Here is a 24,483-nt window from a genome sequence, read left to right on the forward strand (position 1 = left end):
TTTTCATATACAAACTAATCTGGTGCAAGCTAGCAATGTGGGCCATCTCTGCAAAAACTTTAACAGAACAAAATCATTTAAAAATATTCAAAAAGTCCAAAAGACAACAAAGACTAAGACAAGCCAAGCACGTGACCTGCCAAAAAGCTTTTTACTACTACTGCAAAAAGTTTCCTTTGCTTTTCCTTTTAGACATCCTCTTGTTCCTTCTGAATTCTGATCAATCCAACGCATCCCTTCAGTCCAATCACTGAATAATAAGCAAATTTCTCAAACCCCAATTTCTTTATTTTTTTTTAAAAAACATTTTAAACTGATTAAAATAAAATTCTTGTTTTTTTTTTCTCTTTCTGTAAAAACTGTCCACATCTATATGTGTGAGTTTTTGGCATATGTTTTGGCTTCTTTTGTATGTTTGTATCTTTGTGGTATATATTAAGAATGAGAATAATAATAGAGGGAGATGGTGATGATGATCTTGAGTGGATACGGTACAAAGCTTCAACTAAAAGGGAGAAGCTTAATTAGTTCAAACATATTATATTTAACAATATTCCACTGATGGAATTTGTTGGGATCAGTTACCAACCATGAAACTAATCCTTTTTTTCCAATATTATCAGATCTCAAGATTACCATATTTTCAGGCTTAATCTTGTTCTTTCTCAAGAAAATTCCATTTTTCTTTCGTACAAAATAGTGCCCATTTGGCTCAAAGCATAATCCCAGCAACTTAGGCATGTTTGTTTGAAATAGCAGGATTTGAGGTTGAAAAAGAATCTCCTTTGGTGGGGTTTCCTCTAAGGGGTTCTGATATCGAACAAGTGATTTTTATGTAAAATTGTAGAAGTGAGCATTAGTAGAGGATGGAGGGAAAGTGGTGTATGCTGTGGTATGTGGGGTTGCTGATTTTAACATTAATGGAGAGTTCTTATGCTTCTCTTTCCCCTACTGGCATTAATTATGAAGGTAAGTTTCTTTGTCCTGAATTTTCATTCATTATGGAGTATTCACTTGTCCTGAAATTTCCTTTCTTTATTTGGCTAAGCCTGTTTTATTGCTTCTCTTTAGCTTTTATTATAAGTGTAAATAATTTTATGCAGTTGTTGCTTTGACGGAAATTAAGAAGGCATTACATGATCCTTACAATGTTCTGGAGAATTGGGATGTGACTTCTGTGGACCCTTGCAGTTGGAGAATGGTCACTTGTTCCCTTGATGGCTATGTTTCTGCTCTGTAAGTAGTGTGTGTGTGTGTGTGTCTTCAGTTCATAAGCCCTAATTTTTACTGAATGCTCCAACTTTTTTCCTTCATCAGTGGACTACCTAGTCAAAGTCTATCTGGAACATTATCACCCGGAATAGGCAACCTCACTAAATTGCAATCTGTGTAAGTTCTTCAATCTATGCATCTATTTATTGACATAAGGTTTAAGCTGTGTTCTTATACCATATTGAATTGATCTAGATTGCTGCAAAACAATGCTATTTCTGGTCCTATTCCTGATGTGATTGGGAATTTGGAAAAGCTTCAGACACTTGATCTCTCCAACAACAAATTTGAAGGCGAAATGCCTGCGTCTTTCGGAGACCTGAGGAATTTAAATTATTTGTGAGTTCAGGAAATTTTGCTTTACAGACATTCTTATCTCAAGCTAAACTTGAACCTTATTGTGTAATTTCACTGTTGAGCAAGACAGGCGATTAAACAACAATAGCCTCATGGGATCCATTCCTCAATCTCTCTCTAACATTCAAGGACTTGCTCTTGTGTACGTTTGTATACCCTCTTTTATCCATTTTGCTTTGAAATTTATTATGCATATTCTTCAATCTTATTCTTATATTGTATTGACTTAGCTGATTTTGCTTGTAGGGATGTTTCTTTTAATAATCTTAGTGGTCCACTGCCTAAAATATCAGCAAGAGCGTTCAAGTGAGTCGCTTTTTCTATTGTCTTAATTCTAAGTTGCTGCAGTTGAAGTAGTAATTCTCAATAATATTGAAACTGTCTTGTTCATATGGCTGTAAATTTTAATTTCATTACCAATAATGAAGTAGTTTAGAGTACAACGTTGTTCTTCTGGGTTAATAACTGCTTAAAAAGTACTTTGTATTTTTATTTTCGAGATACTTTATAAGAAGACAATTGATAGATTAGATTAGTAAATCCTCATCATATTCAATTAAAGTTTCTCTTCATGTCTTTCAGAGTTGTTGGAAATCCTTTAATTTGTGGCCAAAGTTCTGGGAACAATTGTTCTGCAGTCTATCCAGAACCGCTATCATTCCCGCCAGATAGTTTAGGAGGTGTGTATAACATCAATTCTGTCCACCACCCTTTCCTTCCATGTGGGAAAAAAATAAAACTTAAGAAAAGAAATACAGGAGGTTCAACTATCTCTGTTTTTGAAAATATTTTGTCTATTTTCTTCACTTCAACAGATAAATCAGGAGCAGGAGGTAAAAGCCATCATGTCGCTGTTGCTTTTGGGGCAAGTTTTGGTGCTGCGTTCTTGGTTATAGTAGTTGTCGCACTGGTTCTATGGTGGCGCTACCGGCATAATAAACAGATCTTCTTTGATGTCAATGGTTAGCAGATTTTCTTTTGCTTTTAATCCCACTAAGATGATTCAAGTTTCTTCTCCTCGTTTGTGTATTTCTAGTTCATTTGGCTACCTGTATAGCTTCTCGGATGTATAAATTAAGCTCAGTAGATTTGTCATCATTTTGAGTAGTTGGCATCATTTTGATTTTCTTTTGAAGCTAGCACGCCACAGAGACTGGTCGCTTGTGGTTTAATGGTTATCTTAGTTTCTAAATAAGTTCATATGCATCTTTGTGTTAATCTAACATTGGGAAGATATACATTGACATTTGGTTGTAAAATTTATTTGCCTAGTATCATGTGGGACCTCAAGTTTGCTATGGATGTTTATCAGCACTTCGCATTTCCCCAGATCGTGAACATGTTGAAAGCAAAGAATTCTCTTGCTTAGCAAATTACACCGTCCTTCATGCTCTGAAATATTCTGGCCAACGTTTTCTCAAATTGAGACTTAGTACAATCCTTGTCTTCGGTAGTTACTGCCTATCTAGACCAAAAGATTGGAACTGGTGTTTCTCAAATTTATGTATGTTTTCTCCCTTCCTTGGCTAGTTGCTGTGGGCACATTATAGTCCATGAGTTCCTTCTTCGGATATTAGCGAATCTTTCCATGTCAACTATTCGCTCAGCATGCTATTATCAAAGGTAGGATTAAAAAAATGCTATGATCCACTTCTTGAACAAGGTAGCTTCACTGCTGTATATGAACTTAATTCACTGCCCTGACCAACCTTGTCAGGTGAATCAATTGTTCCCCCTCCCACTGGGATGACGTTTTCCTTGATCAATCTTAGACTGTGGTTGTTTCTTGCATATTTGTGGACATTTTACGGGAACAAGTCACTACTTATTTTTTCCCATCATTTTCCTTGAGCATTTAGTATTTTTTGCCTGTCTCCAGTTATCCTCTATAGCTGTATCTGAGCAATGATTTCTCCATTGCAGAGCAATATGATCCAGAGATATGCTTGGGTCACTTGAAAAGATATGCCTTTAAGGAACTGCGGACTGCTACTGATCATTTTAGCTCAAAAAATATTTTGGGGAGCGGAGGATTTGGAGTTGTGTACAAGGGCCGCTTAAATAATGGAACTGTTGTGGCTGTCAAAAGATTGAAGGACTACAATGCTGTCGGTGGTGAAATCCAATTTCAGACAGAGGTCGAGTTGATTAGTTTGGCTGTCCATCGAAATCTTCTCCGTCTTTTGGGTTTTTGCTCGACTGAAAGTGAGCGGCTTCTTGTTTACCCTTATATGCCAAATGGAAGCGTTGCAGCACGATTAAAAGGTCAGCTTCTTGGTCTTACTACTTTCCCTACTAGCTTCAGATCATTACTCCAAGCTCCATGTTTTTTGAAGTTGGACATTCTCAGGAATAAACAGTTCCAAGTGTAGTTGCCTTTCACTTTCATTTTTAGGTGCTTGTTATCAACAGTCTGAGTTTTTGTTTCACCATTTCTGGAACTTAAGTTAAAATGACTATCTTAAAGCTGCACAATTTGCTATTACTGAATGTGAGCTTAACAGCATAAAGTATTCTCTTACAAGAATGAATCTTAGAACATAGATCAGCCTTGCTGATGTTTCAACCCCACTCATCTCACAAGGTATCTTGACAGTTTCTTCACTCTATCTGTGATGCCTATTTGCTGTCATCATTATATTTCACTAATTCAAATATATGGTAAGCCATCTTCAGCCCCCACAGTGATGTTATTTTTTCTTTTTATTGTGCTGAAGTTCGAAGCTGTATCCATTTTTATTTTTGACAGACCTATCAGCTGCTTTTTATTAGCTTCCTAAGTGAACTTGCAGCATTTTGAAGAAATGATCCAACCATTGCATTGAATTAACCATGCCTTTGTTAAATTTGCAGATCACACCCATGGCAGGCCAGTTTTGGACTGGTCAAGGCGAAAAAACATAGCATTAGGTACAGCAAGAGGGCTGGTATATTTGCATGAGCAGTGTGACCCCAAAATAATCCACCGTGATGTTAAAGCAGCTAACATTCTGTTGGATGAGGAATTTGAGGCAGTTGTTGGAGACTTTGGGTTGGCAAAGCTCTTGGATCACCGGGATTCCCATGTAACGACTGCTGTCAGGGGCACCGTTGGCCACATTGCTCCAGAATATTTGTCTACTGGTCAATCATCAGAGAAAACCGATGTGTTTGGGTTTGGAATCTTGCTTCTTGAGCTAATTACAGGTCAGAAAGCTGTGGATTTTGGACGAGGGGCCAACCAGAAAGGTGTTATGCTTGACTGGGTACGTTCACCCTGTCTCTGTTATGTGTGGAAAAACATATTGTATTTTTAGAATGGAGAGAAGAAAGGCCTAAATGGATTATTAAAGAGTAGCTACTGTAATTGCCACTATCATTTACTAGTTTTTCTGTACTGAATCATGCTAGTGCAGTGTTAGGCATTCGTTATTGGATCCCCTTGTTAAATTTACGGCTAATGTAATGCAGGTAAAGAAGCTTCATCAAGAGAAAAAGCTGAACCTTATGGTGGATAAAGATTTAAAGAACAGCTTTGACCGGATTGAACTTGAAGAGATGGTTCAAGTTGCACTTCTATGTACTCATTTCAGTCCTTCTCATCGCCCAAAGATGTCCGAGGTATTAAGGATGCTGGAGGGGGATGGATTAGCGGAAAAATGGGAGGCTTCACAAAAATTCGAAACTCCAAGGTACAGAACTTCTGAAAATACACCAAAAAGATATTCCGACTATATAGAAGAATCATCACTTGTAGTTGAAGCAATGGAGCTTTCAGGACCTAGATGACATCCAATTATCGTTCTTCTCCTTACACGTTATCATTCTTGAGTATTTAAAGTTGAAGTGGAAAATATTTGGTTGTTTAATGCGTGTATAAATCTGTAAAAAGAACGGGAAGTTCATGTATAATTCGTTTCTTTTTGATCAACAGCTGAGTTCATAGGTCCTCTTTCCCCCTCAATTTTGAGACAATGTGCCATTTCTGTAACTTAAGAGTCCATTAGGATTTTCTTAGCTTAAAAATCTTTAAATTTACTGAGGATGAGCATAAGGTAGCCATCCTCATGTACAGTGGTCTGATTGAAGATTTGTTAATCAATTATATGCTACTCCTATTCAATAGTAATTATGGGATAACATAATAATTTGGTACGTGTGTCGGGTCGAATAAGTTTTTCCGTTTACAGAAGTTGCATCTGCTGTACTAACATGTTATGTGTTGGTGCTGTCTAACCCTCCAAGTTGGTTGTCTTTCCTTTTTCTCTCTTCCTGTGATAAATGTACAGAATGTTTAGTCTTGATTTAGACTGGTGACCATTTAGTACATGAGCTCAGAAGCTGGGACCAGCCAGCCACTAAATATTTGTGATGGTCACTCTTCTTTTACTAAAACTGAAAGGCTGAAAAAGTATGTATGTCCCACCAACTGTTGTTGGATACCAGGTCTTGTCAATTGGCACAATGGATCCCCCATCAGAAGAAAATTTGCAGGGTGCTGCTTGTTTCATTCATGGCTAGGCAACCTCCATGTTTTGACCTTGTGCCAAATACCTTATCACTTAATATGTTTTCAAATCAAGTCTATAAAAGATTTAGGACAAAATCCTCAAAACAACACATTTTGGCACTATTAGTGTTTATAAGTGCAGAAGTGTAGCATGAGTACGTAAATCAACACGTACCCACTAAGTATCTAGCCTAACCTCGGAGAAGTAGTGACGAGGGGTCGACATTGACACTTACTAGTGGTCCAGTAAATCATATGCAGTAAGAAGTAAACAAATATGAGGCAGAGTAAATAAACGGAATAAACAAATATAAATACGTGGTACAATCCTCCTCTGAACTGTAAACACAAGCTCTCAACTATTGGTTACCTCCTCAACCAGAGTATATATGTAAAATGGTCCCCACTAGATAGGTCGTCACAACTTAAATCAGGAAAACTCAAGGATACGATGACTTCTTGTCAAATATTACGTATGACGCCGTCGAGGCGAACGACCCGATCCGATAAGAGTGTTTCATGAAGCTGCCGAGGCGAACGGCCCGATCCCATAAGAATGTGGTACTGCCGAGACGAACGACCCGATCCCATAAGAGTGTGGTATTGCCGAGGCGAACGGCCCGATCCCATAAGAATATGATACTATCAAGGCAAACGGCCCGATCCCATAAGAATGTGGTACTGCCGAGGCGAACGACCCGATCCCATAAGAGTGTGGTACTGCCGAGGCGAACGGCCCGATCCCATAAGAATATGATACTGTCAAGGCAAACGGCCTGATCCCATAAAAGTGTGGTATCGCCGAGTTGAACGGCCCGATCCCATTAGAATAAGAAGCTTTAACGGGTCCTCGACCCCACTCACGAATAAACGTGTGAGTTATGAAATTTAAGGAAGCTTTTTGATGAAAATGCACAATGCGAGAGAAATTCTTAAAGGGAGCACAATTATTCCGCGGCTAATCAAGTAGCTCGTTAAATCTCTATAATAGCGAGTCTATCACTCTACGCAAGCCTAGTCTCCCGTCGTAACGCGAAATAAAGGAATTAAACAGGCAAGGAAACTCAAAAAGTACAATTAAAGCCTGGCGTGAACCTAAGTCTACCCGGACATAATCAGGAATTCTAGCATACGCACGGACGCTCGTCACCTCATACGTGCGTAGCTCCCACAACATGTATCACATACGAATATAGCACCTACGGGGTAAATTTCCTCTCACAAGGTTAGACAGGAGACTTACCTCTCTCCGAAGTTTCATAATCGGCTCCAATGCCTCTCTAGCACCTCAAACCCCTGTTCGTCGATCCAAAACTAGTCAAAGCAAACCAATCAAAATATACCCCAATGCGTATAATTTAACAATTTATAATGATTCCCAACTCCGCTCAAAAAGTCAACAAAGTCAACCCTCGGGCCCACGTGCACGGATTCCGAAAATTTTTCCAGGATAAACATAACGAACTCAAATATATAATTTATTCTCAATTCCATGTCCAATTTCGTGGTCAAAATCCAAAAATACCAAGTTCTAGATTTTCTACCAAAATCCCAAATTTCTACTAATTTTCATGTTTAAATCCATATATAAACCGTGTATTTAACTCACAATATACCGGAATTACTTCCTCTGACATAGATCTTCCCTCCAAGAGCTCCAAAAATTGCCCAACCAAAAGAAAATGTGAGAGAAATGGGCTAAGTCCCAAAATAAAAGCTCACTGCCCAGGAACTCCCTTCTCCGCGATATCAGAAAAAACCACGTGATCGCGAAGGCCAACCAGGCTCGCCTATGAATTTACCATGTGCGAACGCGAGATCCTACTCGCTATCGCGAATGCCTAGGCCTATGCGAATGCGAGCCCATCAACCCGAACGCAAAGGCCTAACTTGGCCTCTGTAGATTCCTCTTCCGCGATCACGTGAGTCCTTCGGCGATCGCATAGCTCAACTTTCCCCAGCAGGCGGGCCTCCACAAACCATCACGTTCGCAGCTCTGCCTAGGCGAACGCGAAGTACAATCTGCTCCAACTCCGCATTCGCGGCTCCCACTACGCGATCGCATTGAAAAAAAAAGCCATCAGTCCACTTACCTTTCGCGATCGCTATCCTTCCTTCGCGATCACTATGCTTTCCAAACGCACCAGAAACCAGCAACTGCACAACATAGAGGAATGGTCTAAACTCGTCCCGAAATACACTCGAGGCCCTCAGGACCCCATCCAATCACACTAACCAGTCCCAAAACATAACACGAACCTGCTCGAGGCCTCAAATAACACCAAACAACATCAAAACTACGAATCGGCGATCGAAACCTTTCTTTGAACTTTCAAACATTCCAACTTCGACAACGCGTCCGATTCACACTTAAACAATCCGGAATGACGCCAAATTTTGCGTGCAAGTCACAAATCACGACACGAACCTATTCCAAGTCTCGGAACTCCAAACGGACATCGATAACACCAAAATCTACTTCGAACCAAACTTATGAAATTCTTAAACTTTCAAAATGCCAACCTTCCATAATAAGCGCCGAAATGCTTCCGGACCACCCGATACTCAACCCGAACATACGCCCAAGTCCGAAATCATCATACGATCCTATTGGAACCTTCATATCCCGATTCCGAGGTCGTTTGCTCGAAAGTCAAACCTTGGTCAACTCTTCCAACTTAAAGCTTCCGAATTGAGAATTTTCCATCCGAATAAACTCCGAACTTCCCGAAATTCAATTTCGACCACACGTACAAGTCATAATACATGAAGTGAAGCTACCCAAGGCCTCAAACTACCGAACGATGCGCTAGAGCTCAAAACGACCGGTCGGATCGTTACATATATCCTACATAGACCTTCAGATGTACCAATTATTAAGTCTAAAATCATAATAATTGAAGGTGTTAAAAAAGACACAAAGTGACCTAAAATCACCTATTTTTTCTTTTCGGTAAGTGAACCCATAATCATATGGAAACAAGTTCTCATAAGACCTAAAATCTCTTGCAGATGCTTTCTAGTTGTTTTGGAACAATTAAGAGATTTTCTAAAAGAAATACACAATTTTTCTTGTTGTGGCAGCGAAGAACCTTATCGAGAATTGGCAGGCACCGCCAAAGGATGTGGTGCAGTGAATGAGACTGCTCCTCCCTTAACCAGAGGTCTCGAGTTCGAGCCCTGGGTATGGAAAAATCCTTGGTAGGGAGCGCTTCCCCCCGAATGGGGCCCTACGCGGCGCGAATCCGGATATAGTCGGGCTCCAATGCGGGTACCGGACACCGGGTGGGAAACCAAAAAAAAAAAAAAAGAATTGGCAGGCCGTAATTCGTAATATAGTGTCGATGTAAGAAAAGATGTATATAAAGGATACTAACTAATTGGGATTACATATTATTCATGCTGTTAAGCTTACATTAGGTCCAATGTTTGCTAAAATTCCTTTTGATCTTGCTAAAGGTTTGTATGTCAATAAAAAATATAAAGAACTTCTAGTGTTAGGAAACCTAAATTATAGAATACTGGAATCAGACGAGTTAAAATAGAGCCAAATAGATAGTGAAGATTTATATACCGACCTCAACTAGCTTAGGATTAAGTGTAGTGGTTGGCCAAACACTATTACACTTCTCAACCTTTCGCATTTGATGCTAATGGCTGTTTCTCTTTTTTTCTTTTTTTTTTCTTTTGTGTTTTTAAAAAAATATACACACTCTCACTCACTCTTATGTATTTTTTTAATTTTTAATTCAGAGTTAGTTTACCCTGTACTCATTATTGGTCACAGAGGCTTTATTTAGGAATGAAAAGCTGGAAACAAGAATGTCCTCTTTGTGTTCAAGGAAGTAGTCTTTTCACTGATTTCTGCAACGTGAGTTGCACCTGGTGGTACGAGGGTGACTCATTATCGGAAAATTCTTCAATTTCACAAATTATCGTCATAATTGATCTCCCGAAAACAATCTCTCCTATTCACATCCAACATATCCAGAAGCAGTACTTCATGATAATCGACTATAAGCAACTCAGGAAACTTCAAACAGCAAAGAATCTCAACACTCGAGAAATGCAAATGCAAGTTTTATCTTACTATCACAACAATACTTTGACGACATGTATAAAAATGACAAAGAAGTACCCAATACTAACACTCGCTATAAAAACCAAGCTTCTTTAAAGGTTAAAACAGAAATAACGATATAAACGACCAGCCAGTATCAGCAGTCGCGAGTTGAAGCAAATATGAGACATGAAATTAATCACCAAACATCTCTATACAAGAAAGTGCGAGTAACATACAAGTAATAAAGTCAAATATAATAGACAACAAATTGGGCCAGCAAAACATTAGCTTTGAACTAAAGCTTATCTACAGCTAAGCACCTCAAAGCACTGGAACTTGTAGTAACCTGAGCCTCAAAAACAGACTTAAATGGATTGGTACACCATCTCTATGGTTTTACGTAAGTCTTAACTCGTATTCACCAGCCATCGTGATATATCTCACCCAAGGAAGAGCCTGATAACCACTTTTTTCGATTATCTTCAAGTAGCGAACCTAGCATGCATTAAAGAATCCACATTGGTTATAAATTTTGAAAATGCGCTGTTCTCAGCTATTAAAGAAAAAACTAACAACAAAATACCATTTAGGCTGTTGATGAGAAAGGTTTGCCAAAAAAGTCATAAAAAGCAAGATATTTTATCACACAGCTTCCATCGCTAACCAGCAGAACAAGATTGAACACAAACATTCAAGACTAAATTCAAGACTCACAAAATTTTGTTAGGTCCTCTTCTTTAGAACAAGGGGAACTCAATCAGGACCACACATTTATGTTGGTACTATTGGCTCCATCATCTTATAGTTTTGTCAAGTGCTTGGTACGAAGAAAAACATTTTCCTAAGGGAAACAATATCCTCTAATTAGTGTTCCTAGGGACCCACGGGAAGTGGTCCAAAAATGAGGCTCTGCTTTTAGTTCCCCCCCAACCCAAAACCAAACCCCCAATCACTCCCCTGCATGTTTGTACTTTTTTTCAGTGAAACTATGGGCATGGGACAGAGCAAGGGACTTTGAATTTGGATGAATTGAGAGTACATGGTTCACAACTTGCCAAGTATGCATGGACGTACTTGCTGTGGGAGAGAATATTTGGATCACTCGTATTACTGCTTCTACAATAATGTTGCTGCTTATAAATTCGATACCTTCAAAGTTTCAAGCATTATTTTGTGATCTTTTTTGTTGTTAGTGAACATTATTTTCATTATTGTTCATGAAAATATTTTCTACTCAACAACCAAGCAATATAAATATTTCCCTGAAAATGTTTTCCATTTGCCAACCAAACACTTATTTTTCAGTAATTCATTTTCCCTCGTACCAAATGCACCCTTAATATCAACTAATTCTTAGAGTTGATCCGCTCATCTTGTAAATGGCCAGATGACAAGCAGCTATGCACATTCCCAACTTTCACCCCCCCCCCCCTTCTCTTTCTTAATTTTTATTTTTATGTTCTTTCTCTATGACGGTGGTATCTGGTTCAGCTTACGAACACCTTAACTATTTAGCTGGGTACCTGCTACCTCCTAAGTCCTACCAGCATAGGTACTGGGTAACTCTATCCACCAAGGCTTAGGTAGATGTAAAAAATCACCTGGTGTTTTTTTTACCTCTGTTGAGATTTGAACTTGAGGCTACATGGTTCTCCTCCCACTTTATTGACTATTACGCCACATCCTCAGGTAACCAAGAATCCATGTTTCCAACTTTTAACGAACAACAACAACCAAGAATCCATGTTTCCAACTTTTAACCTCGGTAGATAATGTGAGTCCTGTACCATTTTTTCACTTGAATATTAGACCTGATTCACCATGCATGATTGAATTTGTAATGCGCACCTACCATAAATCTCCTGTTGTACGACCATTGCCTTTGAACCAGAGTCTTGGAGCTGCCACCCTCAATATTCTCCTTTCTTATTTTGAAATGTCAAGCATCCCCACTAGCAAGGAGGTTTGGTAAAAGGAGAAACCAGGAAACACAAGAAAATTCTCACGAGAAGAATTTATCTCTTGTTTTTTATTTTCCCAGTTACCTCAACAAGTACTTCTATCGCCTTGCCTCTACACCATAACTGATCCAACCAAATCACCCTCACTATCCCATATGCATTCAAAAATTGAAGTAATAACCACTATCCCCAACACCACTAATCTATCAACCTCTGCATTAAATGCCAGTTCTGATCGATGAATTATTTCGCATGCCCATCTAGAGCTCCCTGGCTCCACCAATACCACCAGTGCCACCATCAACAATCTCAGTAGAGGATGGTTTTGACTTTTGACCGCCAATCCCCATATTTGGAACCCCGTTCTTAACAAGCATGAGCGTGTTCTTCGCAAGTTGACTAAATCACTGGCTTTTTGTTCATGCTCCCTGTTTCATTTGAGAGATATACTGTGGATGAGAGGTCAGCAACGGGGTTGGAGAAGTTTTAATTTGGAGAGATGCATGGTTCTCTTGGAGAGAGAAATAAATAGAAAATTGGTTTAGGATTAATTCCAAGTCATGAGCAATGATATTTGAATTTCCAATCATAGATGGATGTGTCATCCATAACTGTCCACTAAGCAAATATATGAGCTCAGTCGCAAGCATGTTCAGCTCTCTCCTTACCTTGCAAGACTCGATCCTAATTTACAGACACCCTTGTATGTAAAGTTGATATAGTGCCGGACAGGGAAAAGGGAGAATCGCAAATGGAAGAACTGATAAAGAAGAGAAGGAGAAAGACAGACAGGAAGACGGAGAGGAGAAATAGGGGAAAGAGTGGAGGAAGAAGGTGATAAAGAGAGGTTATAATACCAAATCAATTCATCAAAACTTATTCAGGTCTGTGCAAAAGAATATACAAGGTCCCTATATATAGGGTAGAGAGCCCAACAAAGCAAAAATCTTTAAGCAACTAGAATGTTATTTCTAACTAAAATGTTAGTCTAACTCTAAGTAATAATTATAACTGTCTAACAGAAAATAAACTGTAACTAATAGATTATAATACCTTTCTACATAAAGGATAAAAGATAGATAATATACTGTAATACATCTTTTATTGTAAACACTACTCTACTTGGAGAAAACTCATGAGTGAGACTAAACTCCAAAAAGGTCTTAATTAATAGACCAAAACTCAATTTTTTGATTCATGTAATATAATGTCGTATTAGATCCTTAGGTACATGTGCAAATTACCAACTGAATGGACGATCATCTCCTGGAATGAGCGGCCAACATAATAATGATGGATATAAAGAGCACTAGTGTAATGAAGCGCATCGTGTGCTGTGATACTAAACTGATGTAGCACTAGAAAGGGAGAAAGGAGACATGCAAGTAGAATGAATGAGAAAGGAGAGAGCGAGAGTCGAGAGAAGAGAAAGAGAGGGAGAGGGAGAGAGAAGAGAGGAGGAAGAAAGTGAAGAAGAGAGGGTTTATATACCAAAATTGATTCATCAAATCTTATCTGTTCAATAAAATATACAAGGTATTATCGGATAGAGAACCCAACAAGTAAAAACTCTTTAAGCAACTAGAATTCAGAGGGTGTTTGGGTTGGCTTATTTTAAGTGCTTATTGGTTTTTAAGCACTTTTCTAGTTCGTGTAGTGTTTGGCAATGATAAAAAGTGCTTAAAAGCACTTACTTTTAGGCATAAAAAGTACAAAAATAGCCAAAAGCCAAAAGTTGGGTATTACCAACTTATAACTTTTGGCTTTTAGCTTAAAAGCTACTTTTTATAAGCCAATCCAAACAGCCTCTCAGTCTCAACCTAAACAATAAGCTCTAACTAACAGATAAAAAACTTATTCCTAACTAAAGACAAATATATATCTAACTACTCCCTCTGTTCCAGTTTATGTGAATCTATTTCCTTTTTGGTCCGTTCCAAAAAGAATGACCCCTTTCTAAATTTGGTACCAATTTAGCTTAAACTTACAATTCTACCCTTAATGAGAAACTTTTATAACCACACAAATACTCTGGTCCCTTTTTGACTTGTTTAGGACCACAAATTTTAAAAGTCTTCATTTTTTCTTAAACTCCGTGCCCAGTCAAATAGGTTCACATAAATTGGAACGGAGGGAGTAATAGCTAAGACTTTATTTCTAATTAAAGATAAGAAGATAAATATCATGTGCTCATAACATCTTTTATAATCTACGCTAAAAATCCTCTTTAGCACCCATTGAATACTCAGACTCATAATGTTTCTCGATATGATGGACTAAATGAGGACATAGGCATCTAAAATGTTGTAGGAATCAGTGTTGTCAAAGACGCGCTTAAGCCCTGAAGCGAGGCTCAAAACATGTTGAGCGCTTCGCCTCGCTTTGTGGGCGCTTTAGTATCGCATCAATGCTCTAAGTCATACTATTTCTTGCCAATGAGTGTAATCATGAAAAGACGACATTAAACAATTAATATTTCACTTTATCGTAATCTTTTTCCAATTTCTTTGTCCATATATTTGTTATTCATGCTTATAATTATTAGTCTTGGACTACATATACATATTTTTACTTTTTCTCCAGTTGCGCCTTTTTTCATTAAAGCCCACGCTTTATTTGCGCTTTGCGCTTAAAGCCCCAACAGACCTTAGAGCTTTTTTGCGCTTTTCGCCTTTGATAACACTGGTAGGAATTTGGGGAAAAGGAAAATACTAAATTATTTAACTAAACTACAATTACATGTATTTAGGGCTCACCTGTATACCAGAAACTGTAAAATATGGTATCTCAAACTTTACACGTATAGGAGCTTTTCTTTCAGGAGTGGCTTCTTCTGCTGTAATACTGGGAAGTCTAAACTCTGCTCTCAACATATATTCCTGAAAATGCAATGAGAATTAGCATAAAAGAAATCTCAGAGAGAGAACAAACAGTAAAAGGTAACTATGAGTTAAATCTTAAGGTATGACTAAGCGTACGATTACCTTACCACCTGGAAAAGATTTTATCTTCCAAATCAATGCATCCTTTTCAGGTGCATAAGTAGATGATCCCATCGATGTACGAACATCTGGATTAGTTGCATCCGTTGGAACAGGCAACTCAATTTCAACATTAGTTGCAGTGCTGAAATTATCAAATAAACTAATATCTGAACTAGCACCATATCATTATATCATAATGTATGCCATCTGAACTCCAAAAGATCAACTGATGCAGCTCCAAATAGGTGTATAGCATAATACAAATAGACATACCTTCTCTCCTTGAACTGGCTTCGTGCTTTAACCAGAATTTCCATACGGCTCCTAGAATGTCTTTCCACTTGGGCTTCTACCCATAATAGAGGCTTTACCTGAGATTAATTACTATTATAACACTTCAATTGATCGACTCAGTGAAGGCACTAAAAAAAGGTCAGTCAGATAGAGAATTAAAACATTGGGAAGTGCACCTGTGTACTGAGTCTGTAGGTCATAAGATCGAAAGACCCATCAGGAGGAATAAATGATATAGTACGATCATTCTCAAATCGGGCCAAACGCACACACCTAAGTTACAGAAGAGGTTAGTAGAAGAATGATGGAGGGGGGAGGGAAGGGAGAAATTTCTTTTTTGTTTTTTTTTTTAGGGGGGGGGGGACAACGGGCGGGGACAGGTTACAAACAGGAGTTTGCTGATTAAATCTGAGGACCCACCCACTCCCCCACTTGCTTATTCTGTCGGAAGTTTGAACAGATTATATAGTATACATTGCCCAGAAGAGCTTAATTTCTTCCCAACTCCCACACCCACCACATACCTATTCTTGGGTCAAGCATATACGCAAAAAGATGTCATAATCCACAAAAGAAAATAAAAATAGTTGAATTACATACTGATGAAACTTGATATCATCTAGATCAATAGCTTTCCCCTTAGCATTACGTCCTTGTGCTTCCAGCAATACTCTATCATTAAGGCCAAGCTTACATTCAGGCATACCACTGCAAGAGAAGAAACATTATGTCATTAGACCAGTACCACTCATCAATTAAATGGCTGGGTAAAGGACAAGATGTAAAATTGAGATACTAGAGAAAAGTGACATGGTGGGATTTTTGTCGAATTGCATTTAAACTAGTGAAAACCTTACAGGAGATCCAAAGGTTGGAAAAATAATGCAGTCCTTGTGTCAACATTTAAGAATCCTAGACATTTTAGGTAGATATACACTAGTGATGCTAACATAGAGGCAGCTCATTAGCAAGACGGGAAGGAAATGCAGGCAAGAAGAAAGAACTTCACCAGCTCAACCGTGTAGATGTGAAGCGAAAGGCTCGGAGATCAAAATTACATGTAAATATGATCTTAGTAATGACAGAATCATAATCAGCATAGAACATATCTTCACACTGCTAGTGCTAGTCCAAAAGATGTAAAACAATATTTAAGATCAGGCAGGACACTAGATCAAGAAACATCCCAGAGGTGGGGTTAGGCTTTATCTTGCCTTCAGAACTGTTTTTAAAACTTTAGAAAAGGGGGCGCTAGATCTAAACTTTCACTGAAGTGCCTATAGGATTTTAAGAACCTTCTGAAGTAATTTCATAAAAGAGAATACTAAAACAGAAGCCCCCACAGGTTAAACAGAGATCTTACTATCATCAATCTTACATACAACAGGATCAAGCCCTTAGTAGTATAAAAGCCAGGCTGTCTAACACATTAATGACCAGAAGGCTATTGCAAAGCCATATATGTTGGTGACACAGGATACTGTTGCTCTGCATCTCATGTCATGAACTGTACCTAACTGTATTCACCGTCGCCAACTGCTGCTCTAAACTCAAAACCAACCCCAAAGTTCTCACCTATTCCATCTATAGTAACGCTTAGATTTTTCTTTGATTGAAGCTAATTTTAACAATAATATAAGATAATTCGATTAACAATACAAAAAGTTCTTCTAAAACCAGTCCTTCCACCTTAATGTTGATAGTAAAGGATCCACATCAAAGCCCAGACTGATTCACAATATTCGTCAGCAAGACAGGGTTAGGGATGAAGGACAGGATTCCAGATGAGGATAATATTAAAATCTGAAGATCACCAAGAACAATTCAGTATGCAATATTACATAAAATGCTAAACTAGAACAGACAGAAATCAGTATACATTTGATCCTAGAACACTGCTGGTCATGATGGTGAGAAGTAGCCAGTACAAAACTTGAGTTTTTGAGGTGATTCTCAAAGAGAAATGTAGGCAAATGATAACAAAGTCATAACTTTGAGGGAGCTTGGACAAAGATTGCTCGCAAATCTGAAATTTATTACTATGACAAGAAGGCATAACGTCAAAAATCTTTTAACACCTATAGACATGAACTATATGTTTATCACCCACACGGCCACAGCATACTGGGCAATCATACATTGACATTTCAGTTTTGCCGATACAAGTAGGAATATGCAAAGAGTGACCCATACATACATAAACACATATATATCTCAGAAAAGTGCAAACCTCAAATAGGTCCTCATCTTCAATGCACCAACAACATCCGACCTCACTATTTGCCCATTGCTGTTAACAAGTATATTAACGCTCTCCACAACATCCAAAAATACCTGAAAGAACAACAAAATTCCATATAAGCCACTAAAAGAAACTGTTATTGAATAAAACATGTAAAACTTACTTCATTCTTCTTGTATTGTATCCCTTCACTACGCCAGGACACAGCATTCGTTACTGCCATTGGAGGCCTTTGTGTAACCTCCATTCTATATGCATCAGTTTTTATAAATTCACTGAGAATTTTTGCTTCAGTATATTGAGGATAACCAAAGTCCATCATTTCGTCAAGTAACTCATACTGCAAAAGATAAAACATTGTTCCAGTCACAACCAATCCTTTACAATTTTCTTCCCAGTCACATGCTTTTTATCCCAAAAAGAAATAAAATGTTCCTCATACCACTACAACAAAATTATCCCGTAGAGATTCTTCTTCTAACTCTTCAAAGTAATGCTTAAAGACCTGCCAGCAAACCAAATAAAAGGAAATGAATAATTCTCCACAGCTACTCAACAGATAAATACATCTCAAACCAACATACTAAAGGCACACTTTTTAGAATGCCATTGTCACTTACATCAACAACACGGTGTAGAAACAGAAGAAGACTAGCAGCATTACAGTTCTGCCTTGATGCGGTCATGAGATACACATTATTGTGCTGTATAAACATATACGTCACGCCGTTATCATATGCAACAGGATCTTGAGGGTCACCCTGCAAATGATCAAATTCTAGCACTTAAATTAGCAAGAAAAAGTAAACTCATTTTCTCCAACTAAGTCTTTACAAATCAGCTGTCTACAAATGGAACAAAATGAAGATCATAAATAATCTGCAGAACGCGAGGAGAATATTGAAATATTTTGCAATTCAACAGTAACTTAAATATTGAAATATTTTGCAATTCAACAGTAACTTCCGGACTTGATTAGTTCATTTTTAATAATTCTTCATCATTCAGAAAAGAGCCATCTCTAAAGAAGAGAAGCTCAACATAATCCTAACCCATAGGAAGTCATCCACAACCCATGCTTGCATAATTACTCACTTTTGACGCTTCAAAGAACATATTTACTAAACAACACAAGATTCCAAACAGATTAAACCACTATAAAACGTTCTTTCATTCCTCTTTACTCTATTTTGCTTTTAAAATGCAGCATTCGACTAAAAGCAATAACTAGCATAAGTCCTAATTAGCTTTAAAATGCAGAATTTCCTTTAAAACAATTAGCTTGCATAATCCTACTCTCCCAAAGACACTTGGATACTTGGATACGGGGAATCCCCTACTTTTCTTTTATGAAAGTAGCAGCCGGGCTATCTTGTGCACATACCAATTATTCCACAGGTACCTGCTACCTCCCACCAGCATAGCTACCGGGAAACTCTGCCTACCAAGGCATAGGCAAATGGAAGAAATCACCTACTGTTTTTTGACTCCTGCTGGGATTTGAACGTGACACCTCATAGTTCTCCTCTCGCTTCATTAACCGCTAGGCCACACCCTTGGGTACAATACACACATGGTTGGAGCAGAATCTACTACTAAGTATAATTGGAATATATTAAGAGAACCGAAGACACTGCTTAACTCTTCTACATCCTGGATCCGTCTTTACTTGCAATCTAACTTTTAATAGTCGAAATGCTCTTAACTGGCAGACATTTCGTCGTTAAACTAAAACAGAAAGAAAAATAAATGAACAAGAGAACACCTCTTTCTCTAGGAGCTTGGTGAAGAATCGTTCGGCCTGAACGGAGGAGACATCGCCGCGGAAGTCACGCCACACCAGTACTCGGCCTTTGATGTCGAGGAGGAACAGCGCCGACGCCGCCCCTGCCATCTGATAATTTACCCAGATCGCGGATCAGAATACGCGATTATAGCAAAACTCCAATGAGATCTAGTGGTGATTGAGAGTTAGATTTTGTAATTTGATGTAATTGGGGAAATGTAGTTTCAGATTTTGAAGGTGGATCTGCCAATCAGCTGGCTGAATTTTCACATTGATTCATTGTTGAAATGTCAGTGAATTTTATTTGCTTTGCTTTTGCTTTGCAGGACAATAGCCAAATGTAGCTCCGATCGAGTCATGGGGCAAGTGCACAGACACCCGATTTTGAGACTCCTATGTAAGTTATGGTCTACGTTCATATATTTTTGTACGTTTAGCTACTTGGAAAATAACTTCACATAAACAATACTGAAATTGTAAAATAGGCAAAATACATAAAAGTCCCATGATTAAACATTTAAATTAAATTGCATTCCTTTACCTCATAAACACATTTGAAATGAATCCTTTCCCTAATAAAAATTACGAGCGCCATTTCTCCTAATTAAAAAAAAAAAAAAAACGTGGACCCCGTCTTCTTTCTCCTTCTTACTCACCCCCCCCCCCCCCCGTCCCTTTCTTCTTCACATTTTAGTAAAATATAACAACAATTTAAGATACACTGTCACGACCCCGGTTCGCCCTCCGTGAACTATCGTGACGGCACCTAGTCTCTACGACTAGGTAAGCCTAAATTGCGGAAAAGAAACCAAAATTTGCGGAAGTAAAACAATTTAAAACAGAAATAAAGGAAATAAACAGCTTTTAAAGGTGCCGCTCGGCATACACAATATTTAACTCTCAAAACCAACACATAAATCCAAGACCCGGAAACCCATGAATTACAAGCTAAGAAGTACTACATAGCTCGAACTCCAGAATGTCTAACAAGAACTGAAATACAGAAGGGCTAATACTAAACAACAAGAATAGAAATAGACTTCTCGGTCTGCGGACGCGGCAGATATACCTCAAAGTCGCTATAGCAGTCGCCTCGCCTCAGGGGTGGTAGGACTGAGTTGAAGCACCTGGATTTGCACATGAGAAACATGCGCAGGAAGGGCATGAGTACACCACAGCGGTACTCAGTAAGTGCCAAGCCTAACCTCGGTTGGGTAGTGACGAGGAAGGTCAGGGCCATACTGAGGTTAAATAAGATATAAGGTTTAACAGTGTGAAATAAACAGTGTAAATAAGTAACACAGGATGTGAAGGACAGCAACAACTATTACAAAGGCAAGTAAAACACAGGAAGAGAATACAGCTCAGCTCCGAGATAACAACCGGGGATCTCACAGGATACCGTCCTGTAGTCCCCAAATATAAATATCCTATCCAGTGGATCTCCCGGGTGCAGTCCCGTAGTCCAACTCATAAATGCGCATGGATTTACCGGAATACCACATCCGTAGTCCCAAATATAAATACTCAGTACTGGGGAATCTACCGGGTGCAATCCCGTAGTTCCAATGTAAATGTGCAGGGGGATCTCCCGGAATGCAATTCCGTAGTCCCAAAGTAAACATACAGGGGAGCTTCCGGGATACCGTCCCGTAGTCCCAAAGTAAATACACAGCAGCAACAAGAACTCAATTCAATCAATTTCATACCAAAGTCAGACAGATAATTCTAACCTAGCATGCTTCACATAAGACAAATAAGGCAGTTAAGTCAAATAGAACAATTTAGTCAAGTAGACATGCTTCTCTAGTCTAACAGCAGGCTAAATTTCCAAGTAGTGTAAGCAAGAAAAGAAGAACACAATTCAAGGCTATTTTTAATGAAATAAAAATCGGATTTCCAATAATTAGCACAAGCACGCGCTCGTCACCTCACGTATAAGGCATTTCAATTATCACAATATCAATCCTATGGGGAAAGGTCCCCCACACAAGGTTCGACAAGCCACTTACCTCGAACCGGCTCAAATGTCAACCCGAAACCACGTTCTTGCCACGAGTATCCGACTCTAAATGGCCCAAATCTATTCAATTAAATTTCATAATGTAAATAACACTTCAAGTAACTGTTCTACAATTAAATTCTAAGCAAATACACGAAATTAGGCAAAATGACCAAAACGCCCCTTGGGCCCACGTCTCGGAATCGGGTGAAATTTATATTTCCAGAATCCTCACACATTCACGAGTTCATTCATACCAAACTTACCAAAATCGGACCTCAAATGGTCCATCAAATCCTCAATCAAAGGTTTCCAATACTAAGCCCTAGTTTTTCCCAAATTTTCACCCTAAATTTCCATAATTTCTAGCTCTAATCCGTGAAATAATGACATAGGAATGAGTTTTAAGTCCAAATTCCTTACCTCAATGAAGTTCCCTTGAAACCCCTCCTTCAAATCGCCCAAAAAGCTCCAAAGCCAAGATAAAAATGGTGGAAATAACCCCAAGGTCGCGGAACCCCCTTTAAATCAACTGCCCAGCAGTTTCCGCATCTGCGGCCTTGGGACCGCTTCTGCGGTCCCGCATTTGCGGACCAAAAGTTGCACATGCGACCCATCACTTAAACGCCCAGGTTCCGCATCTCCGGCCCCCCTCTCGCAGGTGCGGTACCGCTTCTGCGGAAAGTATACCGCATCTGCGGTTCCTGATGATGCTCCCCATTTTCGCTTCTGCGACTCCTCTTCCGCACATACGGCATCACACCTGCGGTCCCCAAACCGTAGGTGCGGAAATACCAGAAGCAGCAAAGTTCAGCAGCTGCTCACACCCCTCAAACTCCCCGTCAACCATCCGAAATCATCCCGAGGCCCCCGGGACCTCAATCAAAGGAACCAACAAGTCTAATACCACTGTCCAAACTTGTACCAATCCTAAAAAAAAAAAAAAACACCTAAAACAACATCGAAACTTCAAATTAACCATGGATTCAAGCCTAAGAACTCCAAGTTTCCCAAAATATGCTTTCGATCAAAAAGTCTATCAAACCTCGTCCGAATGATCTAAAATTTTGCACACACGTCACATTCAACACTACGAAGCTACTTCAACTTTCGGAATTCCATTCCGACCCTCGGATCAAAATCTCACTATCGAACCGGAAACTTCAAAAATCTAACTTTCGGCATTTCAAGCCTAAATTAGCTACGGACCTCTAAAACACAATCCGACCATGCCCCTAAACCCGAAATCACTCAACGGAGCTTATAGAACCATCAGATTTTCATTCCGAGGCCGTCTTCACACTGTTCCGACTACGGTCAACTTTCCAACACTTAAGCTCTTATTTAGGGACTAAGTGACCCAAAACTCTCCGAAATTCAAAACCGACCATCCGACTATTCAAAATAGCAGAAATAAACTTGGGAAAAGCAGTTAATAGGGTATCGGGGCATAAATTCTAAAAACGACCGGCCGGGTCGTTACACATACTCCAACTAAAATTCAACTCGAAACCACCAAAATCCTTCACCAAATTGCCCTAAATTTCAGATACATACTCCATAAATTGCACCCAATAAAATCCAGCAACACCCAAAATTAAAAGTCTTCAAACACAATTCTCTCCCCCCTCTCTCTCTCTCTCTCTATCTTTATCTCTCGTTCTGTTTCTCTCTTCTAGGGTTTTAGAATCAGTCTTAATCGAAATCCAAAAAACTCAAAAATTCAATATGGTAAATGTTCGATCGTTTTTATATTTCGTGCTTAATTTTTATCTATTCCTCTGTTTATTCATTTGAATTTTTGCTTTATTGTGTTTACAGGAAGGTGATATGAAATTGGGGGCGTAAATAGAAGCGCTTTTGAATATAGAGAAGCAGATGAGGCAAACTGGAGATATCGCCAGAACTAGGAAGCGGCTACAAATATTCTTTAGCTTTGCTTCGAAGCTCGCTTTGGAATAATTTAAATAAGCAGATTGTTCTCTTGTCAAAGCACCATGGTCAATCGAACATGCTTATCTATGTTAATTATATTTATCAGTTTGTTTAAGCAAAATTATTTTTTAGTTGACTTTGTGTAATTGAATAAATATCGAAGCTTTATTGTCTGGAATCTGTTCTTATAGTCTTGTTTGACGTTATTAAGTTTTTTTGGCTAGATTTGACCCTTCGGAGGCTAATTCAAGAGGGAAGGGATTTTTGGAGTATTGATTCTCGCGCATTTGAGGTAAGTATCTTGCCTGAGCTTGGTTTGAGGGTGATTTCTCTGTTGGCCATGATATTTGTTATGTGTTGGGGGTGACGCACGTGCAAGGTGACGAGCGTGTATGCGTACACCGTGGTTATTCATGATCCGAGTAGACTGTAGGCTATTATATGCCTTGTTTTGCGATCATGCCTTTTTGATACCATGTTTCCTCCACATGTATGACTACATGAGCTATTATTCATGCTACAAATCATGTTATGCTATGTGCTTATCTGTTTGAGACATGATAGGGCAATTTTTTTCTATATTGAGTTGTTTACCTTAATTTTAGTCATATTTTCAGTCATGATATTGTATCCGCGTATTATATCTATGCCTTGGTGCGCTCTTTATATGTCATCTCACATGTTGTTGGTGTCCTTATTTGTGTGACACAAGTTTGAGTTGATTTGTGGCATGTTGTTATACTCCTTCAAGTATTTTGATTATGGTTTTGTGAGGGGTTGGCATATTGAGACTTAAGCAGATTAATGATTGATCTTGGGCCTTAGAGCCGTGTTGATATATTTGGTAGTGAGGTGACGCGTGCGTCAGGCTCCATATCGGGCTGAGTGGTATTGATAGTAAGGTAACGCATGTGCCATGCCCCATCTGGGCTGAGTGATATTGATCATTGACTTCTGATCTAATTAGCGCTTGGGCTAGGATCCGCCCCTCCGGAGTCAGGTATTAACCGGTGAGTGCAAGCATACGAGATATACTTGGTGAGAGACTTATTTCAGGCACACGTACAGTGCTGAGTGTGCGTGTGTGATGATTGAGGG

General features: G+C 38.9%; 2 protein-coding genes across 2 annotated transcripts; one reads left to right on the forward strand and one right to left on the reverse strand.

Annotated features, from left to right (window-relative positions):
• Positions 201 to 5,599, forward strand: LOC109212889 (protein NSP-INTERACTING KINASE 3). The gene is made up of 11 exons (XM_019376604.1): positions 201 to 969; positions 1,104 to 1,236; positions 1,318 to 1,389; positions 1,468 to 1,611; positions 1,700 to 1,771; positions 1,876 to 1,935; positions 2,212 to 2,309; positions 2,445 to 2,591; positions 3,553 to 3,894; positions 4,483 to 4,874; positions 5,080 to 5,599. The coding sequence occupies exons 1-11, from the start codon at positions 867 to 869 to the stop codon at positions 5,395 to 5,397; spliced, it is 1,881 nt and encodes a 626-aa protein (XP_019232149.1). The 5' UTR covers positions 201 to 866; the 3' UTR covers positions 5,398 to 5,599.
• On the reverse strand, positions 10,274 to 19,877 carry LOC109212890 (AP-1 complex subunit mu-2). Its single transcript, XM_019376618.1, has 11 exons — positions 19,428 to 19,877; positions 18,283 to 18,423; positions 18,105 to 18,167; positions 17,826 to 18,002; positions 17,651 to 17,754; positions 16,021 to 16,128; positions 15,597 to 15,693; positions 15,400 to 15,497; positions 15,127 to 15,268; positions 14,899 to 15,021; positions 10,274 to 10,676 (listed from the first exon to the last, which is right to left on the reverse strand). The coding sequence occupies exons 1-11, from the start codon at positions 19,554 to 19,556 to the stop codon at positions 10,578 to 10,580; spliced, it is 1,281 nt and encodes a 426-aa protein (XP_019232163.1). The 5' UTR covers positions 19,557 to 19,877; the 3' UTR covers positions 10,274 to 10,577.

The sequence above is a fragment of the Nicotiana attenuata genome, chromosome 2 (assembly GCF_001879085.1).
Source record: "Nicotiana attenuata strain UT chromosome 2, NIATTr2, whole genome shotgun sequence".
NCBI lineage: Eukaryota > Viridiplantae > Streptophyta > Magnoliopsida > Solanales > Solanaceae > Nicotiana > Nicotiana attenuata.